The sequence below is a fragment of the Lepidochelys olivacea genome, assembly GCF_965140295.1.
Source record: "Lepidochelys olivacea isolate rLepOli2 genome assembly, chromosome: 3".
Lineage (NCBI taxonomy): Eukaryota > Metazoa > Chordata > Testudines > Cheloniidae > Lepidochelys > Lepidochelys olivacea.
In genome coordinates, this window is record NC_140413.1 from 159,371,843 (window position 1) to 159,396,925 (window position 25,083).

A 25,083-nucleotide genomic window follows, 5' to 3' on the forward strand; every position below is an offset into this window, starting at 1 on the left:
GTGTCAAGTTTTTCAGATAGGCTTTTATAAATTGGTTGGGAAAAAAATCTTAACTCTTGTATCTCAGATTGGTTTTTCAATTAATATCCTTTTGCATACACCACAAGCCTAGAATATAGTGCAGGGGAAAGCCCATGTTCTGTCTGGAATCACACCAGTTAGAAAAGTTTCTGTAATATCGGAAAAAGCTTGTCTGGTAGCTGAGTGTACAGTACCAGTCCAACTGAAAAGCTGGGGTGGGAAGTGATAGTTTTTCTCCTGCTGTTAGAAATATTTTCCAGAGAGATTTCTATCAACTTAGGAGCACTCAGAGGTTAACCAGGAATGGGACCCACTGTTCTAAGCATTGTAAAAACATAGTGTAATAGACAGTCCATGTCCCAAAGAATTTACCCTTTGTCTGCCTTTTCTGTTTAGGCTGTAAGGAAAAAGGATACACCATGAAAATAATGATGGATTGCGAGCATAGTATTAGTTCCATGATATTTTTCCGTTCGTTTCTGTGGAGGTTGCGGGTGTGGGGGGAGGGATACAGCTTTCCTGAGTTTGGCTAAATGTAAAGGGATTAGCTAGATGGTAAGGCAAAGGAAGGAAGAGAAGACATTAAAAGGAGGGAGATATGACAAGCCCCCATTTCTCTTTATCAATTTATTTTTAATGACTTAAATTTTCTGCTTTGTGTTTATGGAGCTGTGGGAAGAACTGAGGCCATGTTATATATCCTGCATGGGAAGGGACATTCGTTGCTGAGCTGTGTCCCCACACTGGCTTCTGCTCTCAGTCACAGACGTCCCTTGTTTCAGTAAATAAAGCTTCATCTTGAGAGGACAAAAGCTAGGAGAAACACAGTTGTTTTTTTTAAGTGTTTCTCTTATGTAAAAGTTCCAAAGCCAAAAACTGCAGCCTTGCTCTACCTTTCTATTCAGAGCAGTGCAGTCAGGCAGACAGTGAAAGATAACCTGCTTCCTCCTACCCCACTAGAGAGATTCTTTACCATAATACCAGGTTAATTCTAACATAAAGAAAACAAATTTTGAAATCAACTGTAAACTTAATCACACTGCAAACAGAAGCATGTGGTTTAAAAAAATGGTCCCAGAATGATGCAGAGGCAAGGTGTTAGAAGAAAAAAGGATTTCAAAAGTAATTAATACACCAAAACTGAACATGAATGCTTAAGTTGTTCAATGTTGTGGGGTAAATGTGAAGAGAGACAAACATCAGGAATCTTTGGCAGAGTGGCCACAATTTTATTTAGAATACTCAACAGGTAAACTAGACAAGAGGAATGGACCATTCTGGGTAGCAGCACAGGTAGAGAGGAGGGCAGGGGATGGCTGCTTCAGGCATCTACCCCTCTCTCCCATGCCACTCTGAGGGTCGTATACAGAGTCTACTGAACTCTCCAAGGCATGTGTAGCCTACCTAAATCAAGGCGCATGTGAGCCAATTTACTGCAAGGCCTGAGATCCTGGGTATGCTACTACACAGGAATTTCTATAAAGTCTCAAAAGTGTTCAGGAATCCAGGGAAAGTTAATGCATAATTTTCAAGGAAGGTGGTTGGATTTTATTTTCAAAACTTTCATCCCTTGAATGTACCACACCAGCCCATCAGGCAAACATTTCCTGAGACATGGAGATATCTGCAGCAAGTATCTATGTTCCCAAGTGTGAGCGATGTACACTACATGGATGGAAGAGGGCAGAAAATACAAATGTGGAGATCTTATTGAAAACCTCCTATGTAGCTTGTTTACTTAAGAATGTTAGCTCTGCATGCAGAACATTTTTAAAATGTGGCATAGTCTTCTGTAAACAAATTTGTAGGTGATTTAAAGGAAAAAGATTACATGCATCAGAAATGTGTTACAACTTCCAAACTAGTAATTTCTGTAAATGTTCAAATCATCTGGTTCACACAGTTTGCAAGCATGTTTTGAATAGATCAATCCAGCATTCTTTTTGGAGGCACACCATGTATTACATTGTAGCAGGGTCAGCATACTGCCTTCTTTAATCAGAAGGGAAAGGTCATTGTGACATAAGCCTCTTTTTAATGAGTAAGAAGTTAAACTAAAAAAGAAAAAATATAAAGGGTTTACAAGATAAATTCAGAGGAGATGCTCTTCCTTTCTCATGTGCTCTAGGAGGAGAAAATAAGATATCACTGACAAAAATAGTTTTGCTTCTTCAATTGTTCCTGTTTTGAACTAATAATTCATTATATATTATTTGTTTGCAGTGTTGTACCTGTTAACCTGAAGAACAGCTCTGCGTACCTCAAAAGCTTGTTACTTTTGCTAACAGAAATTGGTTCAATAAAAGATATTACCTCACCCACCTTGTCATTATATATTAATGTAATAGTTAATATTTCCATGTCAGGAAAATGCCCTTTACTGGTGGTTTCCATTCTGTATGTACAGCTTTGGTGTCTCTGGGGCTGCCTACATCTTTATATAAATCCTCTTTTCATTCTAATTTTTTATCACAATCTTGGAAGATAGTAACTATAAACAAAACATATTAATTTTTGGGGGGCGGGGGGGTCTGCTTTGTAATAAGCCTACATACAGTACAGTAATTAGAGACCTGTAATACATTGATTCTTTTTTATGTTCTACAGACCAAAATCTACACCATCTGGGCAAACCAGTGCCAATGGAGTACAGTCGGAAGGGCTAGACTATGACAGATTGAAGCAGGTATATAGTACCTTCAATAGATACCTTTTCAGAATAGGTAATAGCAGAATTTTTAAAGACTTTCAACAGTTCTTTATTAAATACCAAACTTTAACCTTTGCCTAGTTTCAAACCTAAATCCAGGATACTTTTTTTATATCTGGTTAAATACTTTCTACTAGCTATAATTTTGCAATGACATATAGCAAAGTCAGGAATATAGTCTCAAGATTGTTTTAACTGATAATGATTATTGTGTTTGATTTAATATTTTCAGCTATAACAAAAAAGTGTACCATCTTAATAACAATTGAGGAGAATGGTAAAGTTTTAGCAAGACAGCAGTCCTTTGGATGGTTCTTTGTTGTTCTCAATGATTATCGATGATGCCAAGTTGAAAAGTACATTTTCACAAGAATTGTATTCCTTCACATTCTGGATTTAAATGCATTTTCAGACTATCATCTAAAATATCAAATCAGCAATAGAAAAGAAGATAGAGAGATGAGAGGGGGCATTATGATAGCACTACTGTCAGATTCTACTTTTTATCTGTGTAACTGAGAATAATTTGTTGGTCTAGGTTCTCTTTTTGTTTGTTTTTTGGATTTTCACATGTTATCTGCAGGGCAATTGTAGTTCTAGCTATGCTTGCTAGTTTTACATAAATTGCCACCACTTGTGGTGAGAGAACATGAATTTTGTGCAATAAATCTTTGTAACTCACATACCTCCCACCTCAGGTGGGATAAGTACCATAGAAATCAATTATAAGATTTGGGAAGCATATTTTTTAAAAAGGATGTTTATTACTTACTAATAGTAAGGGAGTTTAAGGGTGAATTTTGAAGATATCGATACAGACTGGAATATAAGTTTGAGATGTTTCAAAATGAACAAAAATTAGAATTACTTTCATTTTTTTCTTAGCTGAAAGTTTAAACCACACTGATTTATTATTACTTATATTCTGATACCATAGGATATTTTAGATGAAATGAGAAAGGAATTAACAAAATTAAAGGAAGAACTCATTGATGGTGAGTATGAACTTGATTCACTACATATTTTGGATTTCCAAGTCTTAAGGAATGGATAAGCATTTCTTAAAGCTGAAAAGATGTAGAAATGGAAACTTATTTTTAAGATTCTGTCTACATTCTGAGGATTCTAGAATGCCAAGTTCATGATAGAACTGCTCTTTCTAATGTCCACTCCTTTTCTCATTACCACATAGTAAAAGAAAAACTAACTTATCCTAATTTGTTTTGATGATTCTTGCACAATCAGGTACTTTATACCTTATCTGCAGGGTTTTTGGATACAGCAATGATGCTGAGCAATGTCTGTCTTTATAAGTGGATGGATGGATGGTGCAGAAATTGAGCAAGATCCTTCTTGCAGATGTTTTCCATCTCATGATGTTGCTTTAGTTTAGGAAAGGCAAGATTGTCATATAATAATGTACCACTTAAAATAAAAGCCAGAGCAGTTGAGGCACATATTTCAAAACAGTCAGTATTTATCCTGTGACATTTTATACTAATGACTGCTTTCAACATTTTATCATAATTCTTGATATTTGGTGTTTTTCTTAATCACGTGATTCAAGAAAGTGGGATTTTACATTAATCACGGCTTTCATTTTAAAATAAGTAGATTTCTAACCCTCTTCATTTTGGGAGAGTTTGAAAACATGACCCCTAAAGGCTCAAAAAACCAAAAGACAAAAAACTCCAAAATTGTTGTTTTAATCTCATAATTTGAAAACCAGGCTCAGAATTTTTTTGGAGGGTGGCGTAGTTTTTGTTTTAAATTTGGGGTTGGCAGTACTGATAACACTATATTTTATAATGATTAATGATAAATATTATCAGAGTAGCAGAGTCAAGACCTGATTAAAAAATAGGCAATTTAGCCATGTACCTAGGACCCAATTCAGGGGGTTATAACGGAGAGACAATCTGAGTGGTGCTGTGACCCCATTCACCAGGTCACAAAGCTGCTTATTTAAATTTAGTCCTACTGCCCCCCTGTCATGATGGAGAGGTGGTGAGGCCAAACCTTAATGGTCAATGGGGTAGCTAGCACTGCTCCTCCTCCTGGCTGTCAGGGGCTAGCTGTTGTGCCAGTATCTGAACCAGATGGAGCTTTGCTGCCATTATCCAGGTGCTGGACAGGGAAGCCAGCTGGGAGAGGGGCCACTCAGAGTCCTGGGGAGGCAGGCACCTGGAGGTTAATGGAACAGTATCCATGCAGCAGGTGCTAATAGCTGACTGACCTGGACAGGAGAGGTGTAAATTAACCCTTTTCTATCCAAGTCAGTCAGTGACTGGCTCCTAGTGCATAGATTTTGCTTCATTTAAACTAAGCAGCATCTGTGTATGTTTGCCAAGTGTCCAGTAATGTGTTAATCAGCCCTGAACAGAGTGATTGTTGCCTACTTTCACATTATAGAGAAAATAGAATGTAGTCTGGGAGTATAATTTAGGAAAACCTCATTCTGGGGACAAGTTAGTGATAGAAAGATAAAGGAGGTATCATTTGATTCATAAAATCTGCCATCATAATTTCAGTGGTGTCACCCTCTGCAGCATAGCAGGGGAGACTCACTCCCTTCCCTCAGCTCCGAGGTCCAGGTCCTCTGATTGGTGGAAATTTTGATAATACGTTGTCATTGGGAATGGACAGAGTTAGGTATCATTCAAGAGCCCTTTTTCCACTAACACAATGATACAAAACATGACACATCTATAATAAATATGTAGCTACACGCTTAAGAAACTGTTTAAAAGTCACCTTTTTAATTATAGTTTAACACAGGGTTGCATTGCTTACATAAAAATGACAACGATCTTGGCTAATACTAGGGAAGTTAGCCTGGACATGTAGGACTGAAAACATTTATTCATCAAAGTCACTGTTGGTGTTGTCTCCATCGGGGGCACAACAGCTACACACATTGTCAGGCTGATCTTTGTCTGTGCCGCACTCATACATCTCTATACAAGGCAGTTAACATCTGGCCTTTGTATACCAGCATTTGATTATCTGAAGGATTGATTCAGGAGCAGGTGTAAATGCACCTCTTGTCAGTGGCAGTTTTTTTCCATTTGTCTGCTTCTTGGAAAGCATCCACCCTTTGTAACTCAAAGTGTTGTAATGTTAGTCTTCAAATGGTAAATTTGGCATATGGACTCCTCTAGTGCATTTATGATCGCATCAGTGACTGTGTCAGCCGTGCTGAGCGTCTTCAGAGTGAGGGAGAGAGCCTTAGCCGAATCGAATGCCTTCCAATAAAATAATTTGGTCTTTCCAGCCAAAGGCCTTGCAGGAGTGTTGCATCCTGAAAGGGCATGGAAACCTGGCAGGGCGGTGGCTTTTGGTGGTCCAAGTGGTCAGAGCACATTGCTGGGGGATCTATGGTGAGTTTGTTTCCCAGCAGCAAGCACTAAAACAATCTTGCAGAAATCTTGGGCAGGGTCTGACAGAGAGCACCACAACACCTATGCCGTGTGCAAAACTCCAGAGCTCCAGAGCACCTGTTTCTGTGGCACTGATAGCATGCAAAATAATGGTAGCGTCAGCCTCCTCATGGGAACTACGAAGAAACTCCACAGAACGATGCAAGGCAGCAGCTTCATTACACCATGCAATGACAAAATTCTTTGAGTAATTCTTTGCATGCTGGAGTGTTTTTCCTGCAGGGTGTGCAGTTTGTGTGAGTATGAGATAGTAGCTTCATTGTGACGTTGAAGATGTTCGTGGAGTCAATTATTTTGATTTGGACAGGCACAATACTACTGAGTCTCTTCTCTCTGGTAATATTTTTAATGATTCTTCTGCATACCTGTCAAACATGAGTTCTGGGCCTGTCAGGAAAAACAAGATCATGTGGGTGCTATTATGCCCACCAACTCCCCCAATGACTTTCATTGCTCTTTTTCATGTGCTGGGCCATTGTCTGAACCAACTGAACAGAAGGGAACTGGCAACCTTTAAACATCCCAATTTCCTTTTAGAAATTCGTCTCGTATATCGGGGTCAGACTTTTCTACACCTCTTATTTCAGCGAGATACCAGGCAATCATTGCCGAATAGGTGGCTAAATCTAAATCAAAAAAGCATTTGACTAAGTCTTCTAGTGCTGTGAGGTGCAAATTCCAATTAGCAGTCCTGACAGATGGAATAAAGAGCAGGAAAGACTCAACCATCTTAATGTATCACCGCACCATCCTGAAAGTTGGCTTTGTCGCTGACTCATCTTCTTCAAATTGCTTGACCCATTCTGTGATATTGAAGCTCTCCTTTGTGCACAATAGGTCATTGAGAGTGGAATGCACACTGGATGCAGGGAACAGGTCTCGTAAGTCCTGTTCCCTTTGGGAAATGACTTCAAACACATCTTTATGCTTTCCAAAGAAGACATCTAGGTAGCATTTTTTAAGGGCAGCAAGTGCTTGGGTGTGTTCTTTTATAGCATATCACAACTTTTTCCCTTTAAGAATTTGATTCACAGTACTGTCACTATGCAAAATACCTGGGGCCTCAGGAATGCCAGTGCCATCAACAAAGGAGCCAATTTCACATATCACTGTAAAGATGTGGAGTTAGACTGGATGATCTCCTGAGGTCTTTTCCAACCCTAATCTTCTATGATATTGGTTCACTTCTTATAGCATGTAAAGTGCCACCAAGCATTGTGTGTTTAACCAGTCTTCTGTGATATTATTCTCCACAAATTCAGCTACTGGTTGATGCCTAAAATGATCAAAACCAAAGTAAAAATGAGGATTTTGTAATAAATTACTTAAGGATTGTAATTAATTATATGATGTAAAGTATGATATGCAAATGTGTACATACTATTTGCAGATGGATTCCAGTAATTTCTGGCTGGATGCTGATGTTCAATCAGTGCCTCATTACAACTCCTTTGGCATAATAAACAAAGCTGATGATCAATACCTCTGAATCATTTCTTTTTTGTAGATGATGGCGAATCAACTTGAAGCACTCCTTCCATTTATAAAAAGAAAAGGAGGACTTGTGGCACCTTAGAGACTAACCAATTTATTAGAGCATAAGCTTTCGTGAGCTACAGCTCACTTCCTCAGATGCATATCGTGGAAACTGCAGCAGGCTTTATATATACACAGAGAATATGAAACAATACCTATTCCCACCCCACTGTCCTGCTGGTAATAGCTTATCTAAAGTGATTTCCAGCACAAATCCAGGTTTTCTCACCCTCCACCCCCCCACACAAATTCACTCTCCTGCTGGTGATAGCCCATCCAAAGTGACAACTCTTTACACAATGTGCATGACAATCAAGCTGGGCTATTTCCTGCATAAATCCAGGTTCTCACATCCCCCCACCCCCATACACACAGAAACTCACTCTCCTGCTGGTAATAGCTCATCCAAACTGACCACTCTTCAAGTTAAAATCCAAGTTAAACCAGAACATCTGGGGGGGGGGTAGGAAAAAACAAGAGGAAACAGGCTACCTTGCATAATGACTTAGCCACTCCAAGTCTCTATTTAAGCCTAAATTAATAGTATCCAATTTGCAAATGAATTCCAATTCAGCAGTTTCTCGCTGGAGTCTGGATTTGAAGTTTTTTTGTTTTAAGATAGCGACCTTCATGTCTGTGATCGCGTGACCAGAGAGATTGAAGTGTTCTCCGACTGGTTTATGAATGTTACAATTCTTGACATCTGATTTGTGTCCATTTATTCTTTTACGTAGAGACTGTCCAGTTTGACCAATGTACATGGCAGAGGGGCATTGCTGGCACATGATGGCATATATCACATTGGTGGATGTGCAGGTGAACGAGCCTCTGATAGTGTGGCTGATGTTATTAGGCCCTGTGATGGTGTCCCCTGAATAGATATGTGGGCACAGTTGGCAACGGGCTTTGTTGCAAGGATAAGTTCCTGGGTTTTATCCTTGCAACAAAGCCCGTTGCCAACTGTGCCCACATATCTATTCAGGGGACACCATCACAGGGCCTAATAACATCAGCCACACTATCAGAGGCTCGTTCACCTGCACATCCACCAATGTGATATATGCCATCATGTGCCAGCAATGCCCCTCTGCCATGTACATTGGTCAAACTGGACAGTCTCTACGTAAAAGAATAAATGGACACAAATCAGATGTCAAGAATTGTAACATTCATAAACCAGTCGGAGAACACTTCAATCTCTCTGGTCACGCGATCACAGACATGAAGGTCGCTATCTTAAAACAAAAAAACTTCAAATCCAGACTCCAGCGAGAAACTGCTGAATTGGAATTCATTTGCAAATTGGATACTATTAATTTAGGCTTAAATAGAGACTTGGAGTGGCTAAGTCATTATGCAAGGTAGCCTGTTTCCTCTTGTTTTTTCCTACCCCCCCCCCCAGATGTTCTGGTTTAACTTGGATTTTAACTTGAAGAGTGGTCAGTTTGGATGAGCTATTACCAGCAGGAGAGTGAGTTTCTGTGTGTATGGGGGTGGGGGGATGTGAGAACCTGGATTTATGCAGGAAATAGCCCAGCTTGATTGTCATGCACATTGTGTAAAGAGTTGTCACTTTGGATGGGCTATCACCAGCAGGAGAGTGAATTTGTGTGGGGGGGTGGAGGGTGAGAAAACCTGGATTTGTGCTGGAAATCACTTTAGATAAGCTATTACCAGCAGGACAGTGGGGTGGGAATAGGTATTGTTTCATATTCTCTGTGTATATATAAAGCCTGCTGCAGTTTCCACGATATGCATCTGAGGAAGTGAGCTGTAGCTCACGAAAGCTTATGCTCTAATAAATTGGTTAGTCTCTAAGGTGCCACAAGTCCTCCTTTTCTTTTTGCGAATACAGACTAACACGGCTGCTACTCTGAAACCTTCCATTTATAGTAATCTGTAACACTAAAAAAACTAATCAGGTATCATGTTCTGAGCATTAACTGATAACACAGTACGGTCAGTCAAAGGCCACAATTGAACTTTGTGAGGGCTGCAAGTTTGACATGCATGTATTTAAAAAAAAGTTGGCTTTTAAACATTTTCTCAAATATGTATCTACATCATTGTTCTAAGTTTGTAATGTTTGGTGCCACTATCTTTGTGGGAGAAAAGGGCTTTTAAATGTTACCCAATGCAATCCGTTTCCTATGACACTGTATTATCAAAATTTCCAAAAAACAGAGGAACTAGAGGTTGGAAGTAGTGGGGGAAGGGCCAGTGACACGACCTCCTCCTTCTCCCCCTCCCCCCCTTCATGCTGCAGCGGGTGACACCATTGAAATGATGATTCTATAGATATTTATGAATCAAATGATATCTCTCTTTCCTTTCTCTCATTAACTTGCCCCTGGAATTACTCATGGTCCACACTAATTTTTCAATACTGGGATGAATAATTATTGTATGCATTAATGTAGCAGTTCCCTCTCCTCTTTTTTCTTCCCGTTTTTGCTTGCTTTGTCACCTATGCTACATACTGCGACCACTTAAACAATATGGCGGAAGTCGGTATAGAACCCAAATCCTCCTCCTGACACGTGTACTGGTTGTGGTTCATTTCATTAAAAAGATAGTAGTGTGGGTGGAGACAGAGAAACAAACTGAAGTATCAAATATCAGAATATTTTATGCCAGAAAAAAGATGTAATCTGGGGTCAGAATTAAATTCTGTTTCGTGGTGTCAAACAATCTTAATGTCCAGTATACTATATTTTTAACAAGGTGGCTTCTGGTAGGATGAACTTTTTGTTCAAAGGACAGACGTGTCAGTCTAGGCAAGTGTATTTTTTTTTAAAGATATATAATGCTAATTTATGCTTTTTTCTTCCCTAATCAGCAATCAGGCAAGAACTGAGCAAGTCAAATACTGCATAGAAAGACTAGGACTAAGCCAATGTGACTCTTTCACTTGGTATAAAGTCAACTACATTTTGTGAGCTGTTAGAAGAAAATGGAGACGAACACTTGGAAGGAGGGGAAAACGACATTCTGAAAACTTTCAGACACATCACTCTGGTGATATGCTTTTTCCTTCCTAGTTTGCTGCTTTTTTCTGACCTTTACAACAGGGTGGAAAAGAGTCCTAAAAGTTACTGTAATGATTATGCAGAAATTCCCACATTTGTCAGACAAGATCACAGTGCATTGAGATGTTCTCATGTCAAGATAAAATTGCACATATTTCAGAATTCATTGTTAACACAAAAAAGGAGAAAAGCTTGGGAAGGCTTTTCAGAGAGGTTTTCTTTATTAATGAAGGATTTAGCAAGCTATCCTGTTGTACTGCAAATGTATCTCAGGTTTGTCTTCCTGTCATATTTGATATTTCCATTAATAACGTCAAAGAGCAGATATGTAAGTTCATATCACAAAATATGAAATAATTAGAAATGTATGCTTTAAAGGGCGATATCACCTAGAAAGCGAGGGTATATCAAGTTTTTGGAATTTTATCATAGGAAGCCTCTCTAGTTAGCCTTCATGCAATTTTGTAAACAAAAAAGCAAGCAGAGATGTAGATGCCTTCCTAAATTGTTACAATGCTTTACCAAATCTAAGACTTCTACATAATACAAACCAGTGGTCAAAAGTAAATCATTAGTATGTTGTAGATTTACAGTAGATTTTTCAGGCTGCTTTTTTTTTTTTTTTTTTTTTTTTTAAGATTTATGCATGTGGACATTTTTCTAAGGTTAACACAACACAATCAGCTTTTTAATTAAACAAAAAACATTGCATGTCATAAATATTAAGTAGCCTTTTTCATTTTTAAGGCTTAATTAATGCCAAGGAAAAGAGTTGGGGCGGGAGGAGGGGAAGGCGATAGTTTTGGTTTAAAACTATTTTTATTAATTTCTGCACTATTTTTCGTCATATTACATGCATGTGTAATAATGAGGAAAATTTTGTGACTTTTATAAATAACCATGTTAACAGAACCAGGTACTTAATCCTTTTGGTATCATTTCTTGAGTTATTTGTATTTCCGATTCAATAATGGTTCTAAAACTCCCATCTCACTTCTGTTTCATTTCTTAGCTTGGTCAAAATCCAAGTCGATTTAAATTTTTCAGCGCTTACCAGTGATGCACCTGTGGTAGTACAGGATGCACAACAATTACCTGCTTCTGTATTCTCTGAGGCTGCTTTTTGACTCTCTGAGGAAACAAGGGAAAGGGCTATGATGGAGCATTAGAGCACAAGGTCACAGCAGAAAAAGAAAAAGGGAAGCAAAAGAACAGTAGTGGGGCAGCATTAGCTTTAGTGAACAACGTGAGAACTTTTCAGGGGAGATGACACTTTCCCCTTTCCCATGGTTTAAAAATGTGTTAAAACACATATATGTGCAATATATGCAAATCATATATGCAAATCTTATTTTAAACTAATAAAATTCAGTGGAATAAAAATCCTGCAAGTCAGATCCGTAATGCTTTGAAAATATTGTGGATCAAAATCTGCACTTTTTCATTGCATCTTGAATTTTTCCAAGCTGTAATAGTGCCATATTTGCTTTTCTATACTGCTGATTAGAAAAAAAATTACCTGTGGTTTTGGAGGCATTGTTCATGTTACAGCTTACTTAGCTCCATTCATAGAACAAAAGTTTTAAATGGCATATGCTCCTAAGTGCTGGAAACCAAAGCAAATCAACAGCACTTTCTGCTTCGGAAAGGCTTGAATGAAGGAATTTTTCTCCAGTTTAAACATGTTCCTGTTTCTATAGAGACTCGAATTGTAAACTTGTTCTACAATGGAAATATTACCTAAATCAGAATATAATTATTTTTCCAAAAACTGATCATCCATCTTCATGCATTAGTGAAGGCATTAAACAAATTGCAGCAAGCTCAAAATAAAAGGAGGCATTTTCATCTTTGATACCTTTTGTTTTTGCAAACATTTTAACATTAAGAAAGTTTATTCTTGTCAGAAATCATGTTTGATTTTGTTTAAGGAAGTTCAAGAGTAGCCTGCTAGAAATGTAATGGGAATAAGTGGTCCAAAGTAGTAGTAAACAATTAAACTGTCAGACGGGGGGAGGGGGGAGAGGAAGAAACCTGGTTTATGCACTAAACATTTGTGCCTTGGTCTAAAATTAACATGATTTCTGTTTAAAAGAAAGAAGAGCAGATGTCTTTTTTTGGCTGTTTCTACATACATACTTTACATAATCTCATGTTGCTGAATTGGTCCTTTCCAGAAAATTTGATTGAATTAAAGCTTACTGTAACCACTTGCTGTCATGCTGACAGTTATGCCATTGCCAGAGATTTCCGTAATTAAAATGAACTACAGAAGCTAAGATTATTTTGCTCACTGTTGAAATAAGTTCTTTAAAAACCATATTATGATGGTTCTGTGCTTTTGTACAGTGGATGTCTGAAACTGAGTACAGTTTAGGAGATCCTTTCTAATTCCAGGAAGGTATTGCTTTCCTCAACACTGTGATCTGATCTGTGATAAATCTGTGCTATACACAAGTGGCTAACAAGTCAGTTGCAAACAAACTGAATGTATAAATCTTAGTGCTGGTGCTGAAATCTCTTCAGATAGTTGTCATGATTTCAAGTTCATTGTTTAAAAAAGTTTTCAAGCATCAAGTGTCAATCAAAACTGAAGATGAAACACTAATGAATGTTGAATTTTCATGCATTTAGGTTTATCTCCTTTTTAGTTTTCAGTTCATTCTCTGCTATTTTTACCATATTTGTGTCATTTTAAATTTCTTACATGCTAACTTTGTTTTGTTTGAGCGAATGAAATAAAATTGCAATATATATATATGTTGCCACCATTCATTTGCGGAGCTTGATAAATGATAAATCTAGAAGATTCTGTTGTAATTCCTAAATGGGTCTTACTGAAATGCAAAAAATACCTTTTTAGTCTATGATTTTACCACTTGATAGTTTACATATTGCTGTTCTGTTTATAAATTTCAAGGGATTTTTTTTTAAAATGCTTGCTCTACAAAGAATGTTATCAAAGGGAGTTTGGAAAATTATGAATGAAAAACTATTGTACATAAATTCAAGACGGTTGTTGTCAGTCTTGCTTTGTTGATCCCCTTTATTGGTCTGACTCGGCACAGGCTATTGCCCTTATGTCCAAGAAAATGCTATGAAAAAAATCTAGATTGAACTTTCCCAACCTTTTCTCTGCTGTGTTTCCCCGTGTAACAAAATATTTAAACTCTAGTAATAAAGAAACCCCACCCTTAAAGATTCACATTGCTGTGCAGAAGGCTGGAAAAATCTTGCCTGACAAGTTTAACATATACTCCAAGTAACACTTCAAATATTATTTGTTGGATTCGAGCCTTGAGACTAACATTTCTCTACTCTCCATTTTATTCCATTTAGGAAACATTGATTTCTTTCCTCCACTTACCTCTTGTATCTTATGGGAGCACAAAGCAATACAGGCTTTCTTGCTTGCTTGCTTTGTTTTCACAAACCGCTTTGATGCCTTCTGTACAGTCCTGAAAACAAAGGTTTAATGAATCTGTGCTCCCTCTGCTGACTGCCTCTCAAGCACCAGGCTACAAATGTCATATGAATTAACTGTGACAGTTTTTTAGCAGTGGCTATTTAAGATTTTTATTGGTACATTAATGCTATTGTTTAAAAAAATTCTCCCATCAGATAGCAATTTCAAGGTGGATCAAGCCCTAGGCCTAGGTTACTTAAATGTCCCCTTGCTCTTGGGAGCAAAAACTGAAAAGACCCTCATGTTCTCAATCATTTTTTAAAAAGTTAAATGAAAAACTTTCATTTGGCCCTTTTAAGTACAAAGAATTGTGTACATGAAGTCTCATATTGTAGAAAAGTACTTCACAATAACTTAATCTTTAACTTGTCTTTCTTTAAAAACCTATGCTCACCTGCTCACAAAATGCAAATTCAAGACTGCACTGCTGAAGTGTAAGTTTTAATCATGTGTATATACTTAGAGGGTGCTGAGTATTCCCAGCAAGGTATGGGAGGTGCAAGGGCACAGGATATATGTAATAGGCATGTGGTGGCTGTATTATACAATTTTATCTGAAGCTCTCCAAAAGCAATTTTTAAAGATATGCATTAAACCTTTAGCTACAAGTGTCAGGATTATCAACTAGGTACTGAAACAATGTCAAGAAATCCTATCCACTGTTGTCAAAGAGCTGTTAAAATACAATAAACAACAGCTCAGACAGGAAGACAGAGGTGTCTAATTCTGAATAAATTAATCAATTATATCAAAATTGGTAAAAAGAAAAGGAGTACTTGTGTAGCTGACGAAAGCTTATGCTCAAATAAATTTGTTATTCTCTAAGGTGCCACAAGTACTCCTTTTCTTTTTGCGAATACAGACTAACATGGCTGCTACTCTGAAACCTATCAAAATTGGTAACATTCTCTTGGCATAATCATGTGAAATATGACTATAAATGCAAGGCTAATTGCAATGCAATGCTGTTGCTTTTGAGCGTGATTATTTTACCAACCAAATATGAAGCTCACAAAATAGAAAGAGGATCTTCATAATTTTCCATGGGCCAGTGGAGAAGAAGGAAGGATTGGGTGGGGAAACCAAAAAAAAAAAAAAAAACTTTCCAGAATCATCTGTGTATCATGCTGTGACTGACATGATCTTTCCCTTTGAGGCACTGGGAACTTTCCTAAACATATCCTGTTGGGGTTGAGCCTGTTATTTGTGACAAGAGGCAGGTGGAAAAGAGCTGGTTTCAATTAGAGTTAAGAGTGTGATGCAGTTGAAAAAGAAATTAAAGTTGTCTCAAGCTATTTCTTTTAATGGGGAAAGTTTTATATACAGAAACACTGAGAATTAAATGAACTTGCATCCCATGGGAAATCAAGGAAGATTTTGGATGAAGGTGCTACATTGCTAATATATTGCTTGAAAATCTAAGACAAAAATCAGCCTGTATTTCTACAGACAACTAATTTGTGCTTATAATCAAAAGGCATTTCCATGATTCGGGTTTCTGATCTGGTATCTCACCTTATTTCTTAAGGAGGAGTTAACTCAAAGAGAAGAATATAAGTTATTGAAATGAAATGAATTATTTAGCTTGATTGTCTAATCAGTAATATCTAATGTATAGTGTTATTGCTTGAGATAATGCGGATTGTGTAGTCTAATGAAAGTTTTAAGGACTGCAATTCAGGATAGATCCACTAAACAAAACTTTTAAACTAGTCAGATGTAGTTATAACTCATTTGGTAACATGGCTTAAGCTTAGCAACCAACATCACCTGTCACTGGAAGAAAAATGGTAAATTTAAGTTTTTCGTGCTGCCAGCCATTATGATGGTACGGAAGGTCAAGCAGCTGTCCTGCTTAACTAATCTCTCAGAGTTTATAAATGGAGTGTAAATGTCCCCATAGTGAACAAATGCTTTTCTAAGACAGTTTCTTGTGGAACCTGGTGTCCTACATTTTGTTAATCTAATGTTGTTGTACCCAGTGTCGCACCTTTATGAGCCATTGCATAGCATTAAAATGGAAGGCATCCAGAGCAGTTAGTAGGAGCACACTCAATTTCTGTTGCACAGCTGCTCTACTTACTCATCACTAATGGGTTAATGCCCCCACGCATGGAATTTGGAGGCTCCAGCACTAAGCTCTGCCCTTCTGCTCAGGCCACCAGATTTTCTCCCCCCAACAGTGGTATAAATTGGCAGTTAAATTTCTTCTGACAGTTTTGGTATATAGCTTCAATTTCATTCATTTTTTTGTGCAAAAGCAATATATAATCTTTCTCTTCCTCCTGGATCAGGAATTTGGCAGCATGATTGTTTCAACTACCTGGATCTGCCACTAGCAGTAGTCCTCTTTAGGACTTCATGCCAGTATGTGGGCAGAGAAGTGTTGCACTGCAAATACTGGGCTAAATCTAAGCAATGTTCCCTATGTGAGGCAGCATTTAAAGTCTCTGGAGAGGATAAATTATGCCTGACTACTGTTCACAGCTAGCTGACCCTCATGTTACCAGGCCAAGGAGCTCAGAGTCAGACTGGCATGTTGGGTTTCCCCCACCCTGAAGAGCCATGACTCCAAAGCAGAAAAACCTCATCAGGAGCTTCTGAGCATTTCCAGAAGAGAGTCTAAGGACAAGGAGGATGCTATCTGGCCAATTCAGGGCATAAGTCTTGAAACAGACTCTGGCTGGAGTGGGGAAGTACCTGTCAAAGGATCTGAAGTCAGCCTTTCCCCCAGGTACTGAGGGGGTCCTCAGCTCCCTGAGGAAAGAAGCAGGGTTGCTACAGAGCTCCCTTTCTTCTCACTATGAACTGGGAGCTTCTTGTGATGCTTAGGGGTAAGTCTTGTAAACTCCAGTCCCAAAATGGCAAAAGCAAGCGTCACCTTTGCAAGACAGCAGTGAGTATTGTTAATGAACAAGTGCGATAACAAGCTAGGGGTTAAACCCCTTCTCCTTGCGCCTCCCCCATCGAGGGATTGTTTGCTGGAGCTTTTTGCTTCCACAGAGAGTCTCTCAGTGTTTTCGATCAAGCTCACCGCCCCTCCCCCACCCTGCAGCATGTCTGGACATGCAGAGAAACCAGTCACCTCTGTGACCTTTCCTTCAGGCTGCAGTGTAATGGGAATTGTGCCTTCTGACTCTCACTTTGCCAGGGAAAGGGGCTCAGATTTCAGGCAGTAGCAGCAGGATGGGAGGAGTTGTGCCTGCTAATCATCAGCCGTAAGTGCTTGCACAGCCAAGGAGAGGTGCTCAGAGTCTGAATGGCGGGCAGGGGTCTCACCCCTTCCCCTGCTCCACAGGCTGGCTCCATACTTCAGCCAGTCTGTGACCAGAGCAGAGGCACATAAAGACTCCACTCCCCACAAAGCTGCACCGTTGTGGGGATTACAGAAGGGTAAGTGAGAAATCTCTTCCGATGTTCAAAATGACTCCTTATTTACTGAGTAAAGCCCTGAGTAACTCTACCCCTCTTGCAGTACTTGAGTGTTAAACAGCCTGGGGAGCAGGCAGGAAACCTTTTAATCTCCTGGGGCCATCTAGCCAGCTACTTCCACAGTCTAGGTACTAGTATCAGTACCCCTCCTCAATGAAGAGATTCCCCAAGGCAGGATGAGCAGCCTGCTACCCTCCCCCTGTAAACATTCAGGAGAAAAATCACCCCAAACAAAACAAACCGCCACCAACTGTTAGGACTTTTTCAGGAAAGGAGGCAGGTGGCTTGCAATGTCCTGATTAATATTAATAAAATCTTTCCTTTCAGCTCTTATTAGGTGGTTTCCCATATACTGCCTCCTCTGACAAACTCATAAGATCCAAATGAGGACTACTGGTTAAAACCAAATGTTAAACTAAAATGTTAAAAAGGCTCAAAGCAGTCACTCTGAGGCCTGTCAGTCCTCATTCTCAAAGGAAACCTGCACAACACTTCCAAAAGATGAGCCTAGGACCTTAGATTCATAACATTGCTAGACACAAAATCATGGACTGAACATTGGATTTATGGCTTATTACCACAATCCTACTAACAGTGCCCCCCCCCCAGCTGCCTTCCTTGCCCCCCTATGGCTGTAGGAGTCTTAATGGATCATTTAATCTTGAATAGTCCATTGAAATAGGTGTTAACTACTTATGCTGAACAATCTTTTCCACCTTGTATTTACCTGTGACGTTCTGAGTATGTTTCCCAGACCTAGGGTGACCAGATGTACGATTTTATAGGGCCAGTCCCGATATTTGGGGCTTTGTCTTGTATAGGCGCTTATTACCCACTGCCCCATCCCGATTTTTCACACTTGCTGTCTGGTCACCCTACCCAGACCTAAAGAAGAGTTCCATGTAAGCTCAGCAGCTTGTTTCTCTCACCAACAGAAGTTGGTCCACTAAAAGACATTACCTCATCCATCTTGTCTCTCACATAAAAGACAAAGACAGTTCCTAGGATTTGGGAGCCAAAGTTTGGTGTAACAGTAGCACCACCAGTGAGACATTCACACTTTCATAAGTAGATTGCCTTCTAAAATACCCCACAGAGTATAAAAGCGAGGACATGCTACGCAGCAATTTCAAAACCTGAGCTATTGCCAGTCAGACCAAAGATTTTTCATATATTAAGAAAAGCCTACTTGGTGGCAAGCATGTAGCTCAGGGATTCTCAAAGGTTTGTACTGGTGACCCATTTCACATAGCAAGCCTCTAAGTGTGCCCCACCAACATAAATACTTTTTTTATCTGGTTATAACACCATTATAAATGCTGGAGGCAAAGTGGGGTTTGGGGTGGAGACTGACAGCTCGTGACCCCCCACATAATAACCTCACGACCCCCTGAGGAGTCCCAACCCCCCAGTTTGAGAACCCCTGATGTAGCTCATTGTCTAGGGATCTAATCCTTGCTTAAAGTAAGATGTCTTGCATTCTGCTCTGTCAAATCCTTGATGTTAAGCAGTGTCTTCTAACTTGGTTACAAGGAAGCCATGTTACTTCCGTACACAGTCAATCATTCTAAACAGTTATCTTGTGCATAAACTTACAGGAAACTTACTGTTTGGGGAAACACTAGATATATTAGTAACTGAGTTAGCAGAGAGACCTCAATCCGCACTATCAAAGCCACTGTAGCAATGTGTTGGTGGGTTATTACCAACACCAAGGGTAGCCAAGAAAGGACTATTACCCTGGCAGAGGGAAAAATCTGGAGCAGAAGTCTCCGAGGAAATCTAGATGCATTTTTTTCATTTATCAACAAAATTCTCAGCATGACAAAGAACAAACAAGCATTTGTGTATAAGAACTCATAGTTCCCACATAAGACTCTTACTTCCGATCCATATCTACAGGCATAACACCTTGAACACCATAGATTTTTGTCTAATCTCTGAAGCTAAACTGGCTGTGGTTAATACTTGGATGGGAGACCAGGCAGGGAATGCCAGATGCTTCTCTGCACCTGGAGTTTTAACAGCTGGTACTAGTTGAATGAAGACTCAGGCCACAAGTTTCACAACTATATCCATATATAGCACTATCCAGAAAAACAGACCCATAACTGGATGGCTACTAAAAAGGATTCATACCCACCAGTTGTCCAAAATTGAGAGCTTTTGAACCCAGTACACAGTATTGTTCACCCAGGGGTCAATACAGGGCTCTGGCCATAATTGTGCCATCATGGTAAACGTTTGAAAAGATCCAAAACTCCATTGCATAAGTTGTTTCCTGGCAGTGATCATCTTTAGCCAAGTATCTCCAGTGACTAGGATTGCTAATGCTATGTATCAGCGTCATCCTCTGAGTGGGTTTCTTGAAATGTACTTGCAGAAATTTCTTCTCAGGGCTTGGAATCATGCACCGAATACAAAGCCAACCCAGTTTTCAGTCTAGGCCCTTGCAGTACTCATTATGGATGCAAGCCTTGCAGAAGCATACTTGCAAGACAAATTTCCAAAATCTCAAACTACATATCCTTTTAGTTCTCCTCAACCACTCTATCAGTGGCATGTCTGAATAAAAATATAAACAGGCCATATGGGATCAGACCAGTGGTTCATCGAGTGTAGTTCCTATCTATGATAGTGCTTAGTACCAGCTGGTTCAGAAGATGAGGCAGGAAGCCACATACCAGGCAACGATGGTGCACGCGGAGGAAGTTTTTTCCTACCTCCTGTTTACAGTAGTCTTTTGTTTGAGGCATGAGTGTTTATATCCTTTCCAAAACCAGGGTGTAAACAGAGAGAAAATCTCCTCTGCAACAATGAAAATAATGTCCTGAGCAGAAAAGAATCAGCAGCCTTTCAAGAAAGTTCAGATAAAGAATACAGGAAAAGGGAGAATTGAAATCCTCCCAGTCCTCCCAGAAGGCACTTGAGAATAGTGCAATGGAGGTCCGTCAGCTGTCTAGCCTGCAGAAAACACCATAACTCATGAAACAGGAACTCCTTTTTCATACAAATCTGGATGACCTATGTAACAACCCAGGAATCAGAAGCGAAGTGCAATTCAGGAGGGATTCTCCATTAGCCTATGTTGGGTATCCTGACAGAATTTAACCAGCAAATTTCATTCAATAATCTGTTCAAATTATATTCCTGGGGCAAAGGGAAACAGTAAACTGTTTGGAGCAAAGACTGTTTGTTTTGTATGGTGCCAGCACCAGAGGGTCCTGACCTTTAGATGCTAGTGTAATACAAATATAATAAGATTCTAGTGATTTCAGCTACACTAGAGTATCTCCATTATTGTTGATTGGAGTCCTTCAACAAAGCATCACAAAAACATAAGTACCAGCCTTACTTGCATTCCATAGGAAGGCACATCAGACTCTACAGCTGAGAATCATCAGATGTCAAGATTAATCAGAATGACAGCCCTGTGGCTGACTGGCTTTTCTAGTTGCCATTACCTCAGAAAAACAGTGTTTGGAATTAGTTCTCTAAAAGGTTATTCTTCCCTCTAGTATCTCGAGCATATAGAGTACAGATACCAATTCTACCCTGTTCCTGTCATGCCATCCAAAATGCCTGGGTCTTATGGCCACAAGATGTTAGAACCCTCCACCAGTTCACATGATAGGCAGCTGGGAAGCGATGTGGGAAAAGTATATGAGACTTTATCTGAGGAAGACTTGCATTTCTCCACAAAGACATCCTTTGGTAGGAAGAGTTGATTCCCATATAATTCCTTAGTTTACAAAGCTCTTGCTTTATATGGGGAGGAACTTCCATTCCTGCCTATTATTCTACTATAATAATTAAAAATCTGCTTATCCTTCTCCAATTCTCTGATTCACTGCTTGATACTTCTCATTCGTGATGAATGGGAAAGAGAAGCTGTGCAACAGATGAGAAATTTCTTACCTGATCATTTTCTTTCTACTAGCAGCTTCTCTGCGTATTCAACCCACCTGGGTAGTATGGTAAATGAACAAAGTACAAATAGAAAAGGAGTCTCTAGCGTGCCACAAGTACTAACAAATTTATTTGAGCATAAGCTTTCGTGAGCTACAGCTCACTTCGTCGGATGCATTCAGTGGAAAATACTGATTTATATACGTAGAGAACATGAAACAATGGGTGTTACCATACACACTGTAACCAGAGTGATCACTTAAGGTGAGCTATTGGTAATCACTCTGGTTACAATGTGTATGGTAACACCCATTGTTTCATATTCTCTATGTATATAAATCTCCCCACTGTATTTTCCACTGAATGCATCCGACGAAGTGAGCTGTAGCTCACGAAAGCTTATGCTCAAATACATTTGTTAGTCTCTAGGGTGCCACAAGTACTCCTTTTCTTTTTGGGAATACAGACTAACACGGCTGCTACTCTGAAAAAAATAGTAAATAGTAAATCCATAGGCTGTTTGTATGGTTTGCAATGTTTCAGGACATCACAGTTCTATCTTTTGTTAATGGTGATGTCATGTCTGTAATATCCAGTAAATACCACTGTTTCTCTTATTTTTATGTATACATTCTTTTTCATATTAGCAATAAATCCAACTGGAATTTAAGGATGTTTATTGCACTTGGAAACTGGCTGTTGGGCCTTGTGTTTGTAACACCCTCCAAGGTGTGATAAAATGGTTCAAAATAGTTTTTTAATTGATTATCATGTATACCTTCTACACTTGCAAGTTTTCTTCTGCACAGCATTACACTGTGTTTTAAATCTTAGTTACTGATTTTAAATATTAATATTTATATGATTGAATATAGCAACTCTAAAAATGTTAGGTTTCACAGTAGCAGCCATGTTAGTCTGTATCCTTTTCTTTTTTCTAAAAATGTTATGAATTAACATTAAAGGTTCTTTCATGGCAGCATTTTTAAAATAAAAGTTATCTGGTAATCCAATGCAAATATAGATTCTAAATGTGAAGTAAATAGTAATGATTTAATATTATTAGCATGGTGACCCTTGTTTTTTAATAAGGAAATTATGTTACAATAATGATGAAATTTAGAGCAAGAATTATACAATGTTAACATTGTTTTACAGAAGCTGAAAGTTCTGCTGCTGAATTCTGATAGTGTTAAGTTTGGGTGGAGTGGGAAAGGAAGTAACAATTTAAAATAACAATTCTCATTAACCTGTCAGATAATCCATAAGTGACTTCATAGCTGCTTTAAAATAAAAAATCATTTAAAAAACGGAACGAGTAAGCTGAGACTTCTTAGTCTTGTGCCAATGATACAAAGGCTAATGCTCAGAAAATAGAGAGAAAAGCTTCTAGGTGCAATGCTTCAAAGAGACTTACCAGAAATAAGTATTTTTTTCTGCACACAAAAACAGTGCCTTACAAATGGTCTGACATTGTATGAACTGCATGCAGATTTCATGTAACCACTAATTTTAATTTGTGTGTGCATGATATTAGTGATATGTAAATTTTGAATACAACAAAGTATGTTTGCATTAATCAGTTTTATCACTGAGGTCTACTCTGCTTTTCTTATTTTCCATTTCCCTCATTACACCCACACGTTTCTGCTTTGTTGGTTTCTTGATGCTTCATTTCTATACCTCTTGCTATCACTTTTTCTTACTAAATAAATGCTGAACTATTTAAGATGGATGCAAAATGTGTATTCTTTTCCAGCATTTAATGAACTGTGTGTTTTTTCTGTGTTATGGAAAGATGATTAAAGTTCCTGTTTTTTCTTGTCAAGACCCTTTGACTATTTGCTTTTCACTATAAAGGGGATTTAGAATGTCAAGATGTATTGATGCAGAACAGTGGAAAAATCAAAGTAGTTTTTATTTGATAAGAACCATAGATTTTGTACAAAGAGCTTTCGTATAGACTGAAGACTATCAGAAGGATGATTGGACTGTCCACTCCAAAATCTGTACATCAGCATTTTCCAGCTGTTTTTCAGCCTTCAGGTTCCAAAAAGCTCATGTTCATATTCCTCTTCAGCGATGAACTTACACCTATTTTATCTGCAGTTGAAACACTCAAATACCTTCTCAAGCAGAAATGTTAAATTTTTTATTAGTTTGGATTATTTCTAAACCAATCAGTGTGGAGAGAAGCACCCTAGAAGTGCCAAAGAGCATTGTTTTTAAAAGTTACCATTTCTATGAAATACATTTTTAAAACATTCACCATCTTTACAGTATTTCATTCCTCCTAATCAGTTTAGTGACATGCCTGTAGATGATTTTACAGTTATCTGGATAAGATAGAAAAATAAAGATGGGACCGGGAGAAGGGAGGAATTGGAGAAGGAGAAAAGAAAACAAAAGGGTGAGAAAATAGAGATGAAAGAAAAGACAGGCGATGGTAGGTTCTATGGAAATGGAAAAGAAAAGCATGGCTTATGCTTAGTACCTTGGTTTTTAGATTTTATTTATGCAGACCCCTACATTTCAGCCTGCTTTGGAGGGGGGAGGTGTCACAAGGATTTATTATAAGCTTTTTAAATGAGGATGTCCTATGCTTAGGGCACTGTTATACCTAGCAGCAGCAATAAATCTATTGTTAAGTACTCTTAAAGAGTTCTGCTTTACCTCAGGGAGTGTGTTTGTGTGGGGAGGCTGAGGGTCCATTTGGATAAGTTTCCTCTGTTAACCGATTTTTCAGAGTAGTGGAATAAGTGGCTGCCCACTCTAGCAAAATAGCTGCTAATTGGAAGCTCAATTTCATGTTACGAAGATTTTGCCATCCCATTTTTCTATCCTTTTCCAAGCCAATGGACTTAATTTTTCTTTATTTTGGGATAGTCCTTAATTGCAGTCTCTTGTCTAGCAAGTGGACAAGGGAATGAACTGCGCTTTCTTTTATACGTCCTTTTATTATTTGTACTTGGATAAGACCTTTAGAACAGTTCCCAGTTTTGTTTCCAAGATGAATTCAGATTTTCTTTTTTGGGGGGACCAGGATATTTCCCACAATGTGCTATCCCATCCTTTTCTCTTATTCCCTAACAGGCCCTGAGGAGAAATGCTGGCCCTCTCAGGCTGTAGCTTGAACTAAATATTTTCTGTTTTCACATAACCCAGGAAGCCTTATTCCCCTTTTGGCTTTTCTTCCAGAGTCTGAGCCCCAAAATGGCCAAAGCCTGTAATGTATTCTTTGCTAAATGGTATAATTTTGTACAAAGGAATCTGAAAGTCTAATTCAATAGAGTTAATGCTGTATATAGATACTTCAAATTTCCTGTCTTCTTAAAAAATAGTATTTGCAAATGAAGAAAATACTGTTGTACCCATGGTTCAAAATAGCTAAATAGCAATTAGGAAATTACAGTTCTACCACCAACCTTAACTCTGCCCTGCCTGCCATCCCATGTCTAGCATTCAAGTGCAGCAGTATTGCCAAACCCTGGTGTCTAAAAATCATGATTTTTTAAACAAACGTGTTTTTTTACCTGCTCT

The 25,083-nt window shown here is 38.6% G+C and overlaps 2 protein-coding genes across 9 annotated transcripts in view; both read left to right on the top strand.

The window, feature by feature from the left end:
* Window positions 1-11,355, top strand: part of ENAH (ENAH actin regulator) — a 145,446-nt gene extending 134,091 nt beyond the window's left edge. For 2 of the 7 annotated variants that reach the window (XM_084623363.1, XM_084623364.1), the window contains 3 exons: window positions 2,629-2,707; window positions 3,669-3,726; window positions 10,547-11,355. In XM_084623363.1, the coding sequence (XP_084479489.1) occupies window positions 2,629-2,707; window positions 3,669-3,726; window positions 10,547-10,584 (175 nt within the window). In that variant the 3' untranslated portion in view covers window positions 10,585-11,355. The remainder of the gene's footprint in view (window positions 1-2,628; window positions 2,708-3,668; window positions 3,727-10,546) is intronic. The other 5 variants (XM_084623366.1, XM_084623368.1, XM_084623367.1 and 2 more) reach the window with 3 other exon arrangements.
* A 4,543-nt stretch (window positions 11,356-15,898) lies between these two features.
* Window positions 15,899-25,083, top strand: part of LOC311519074 (uncharacterized protein) — a 51,017-nt gene continuing 41,832 nt past the window's right edge. For both annotated transcript variants that reach the window (XR_014711189.1, XM_084625290.1), the window contains exon 1: window positions 15,899-17,595. The gene's annotated coding sequence lies outside the window, so the exon portion shown is untranslated. The remainder of the gene's footprint in view (window positions 17,596-25,083) is intronic.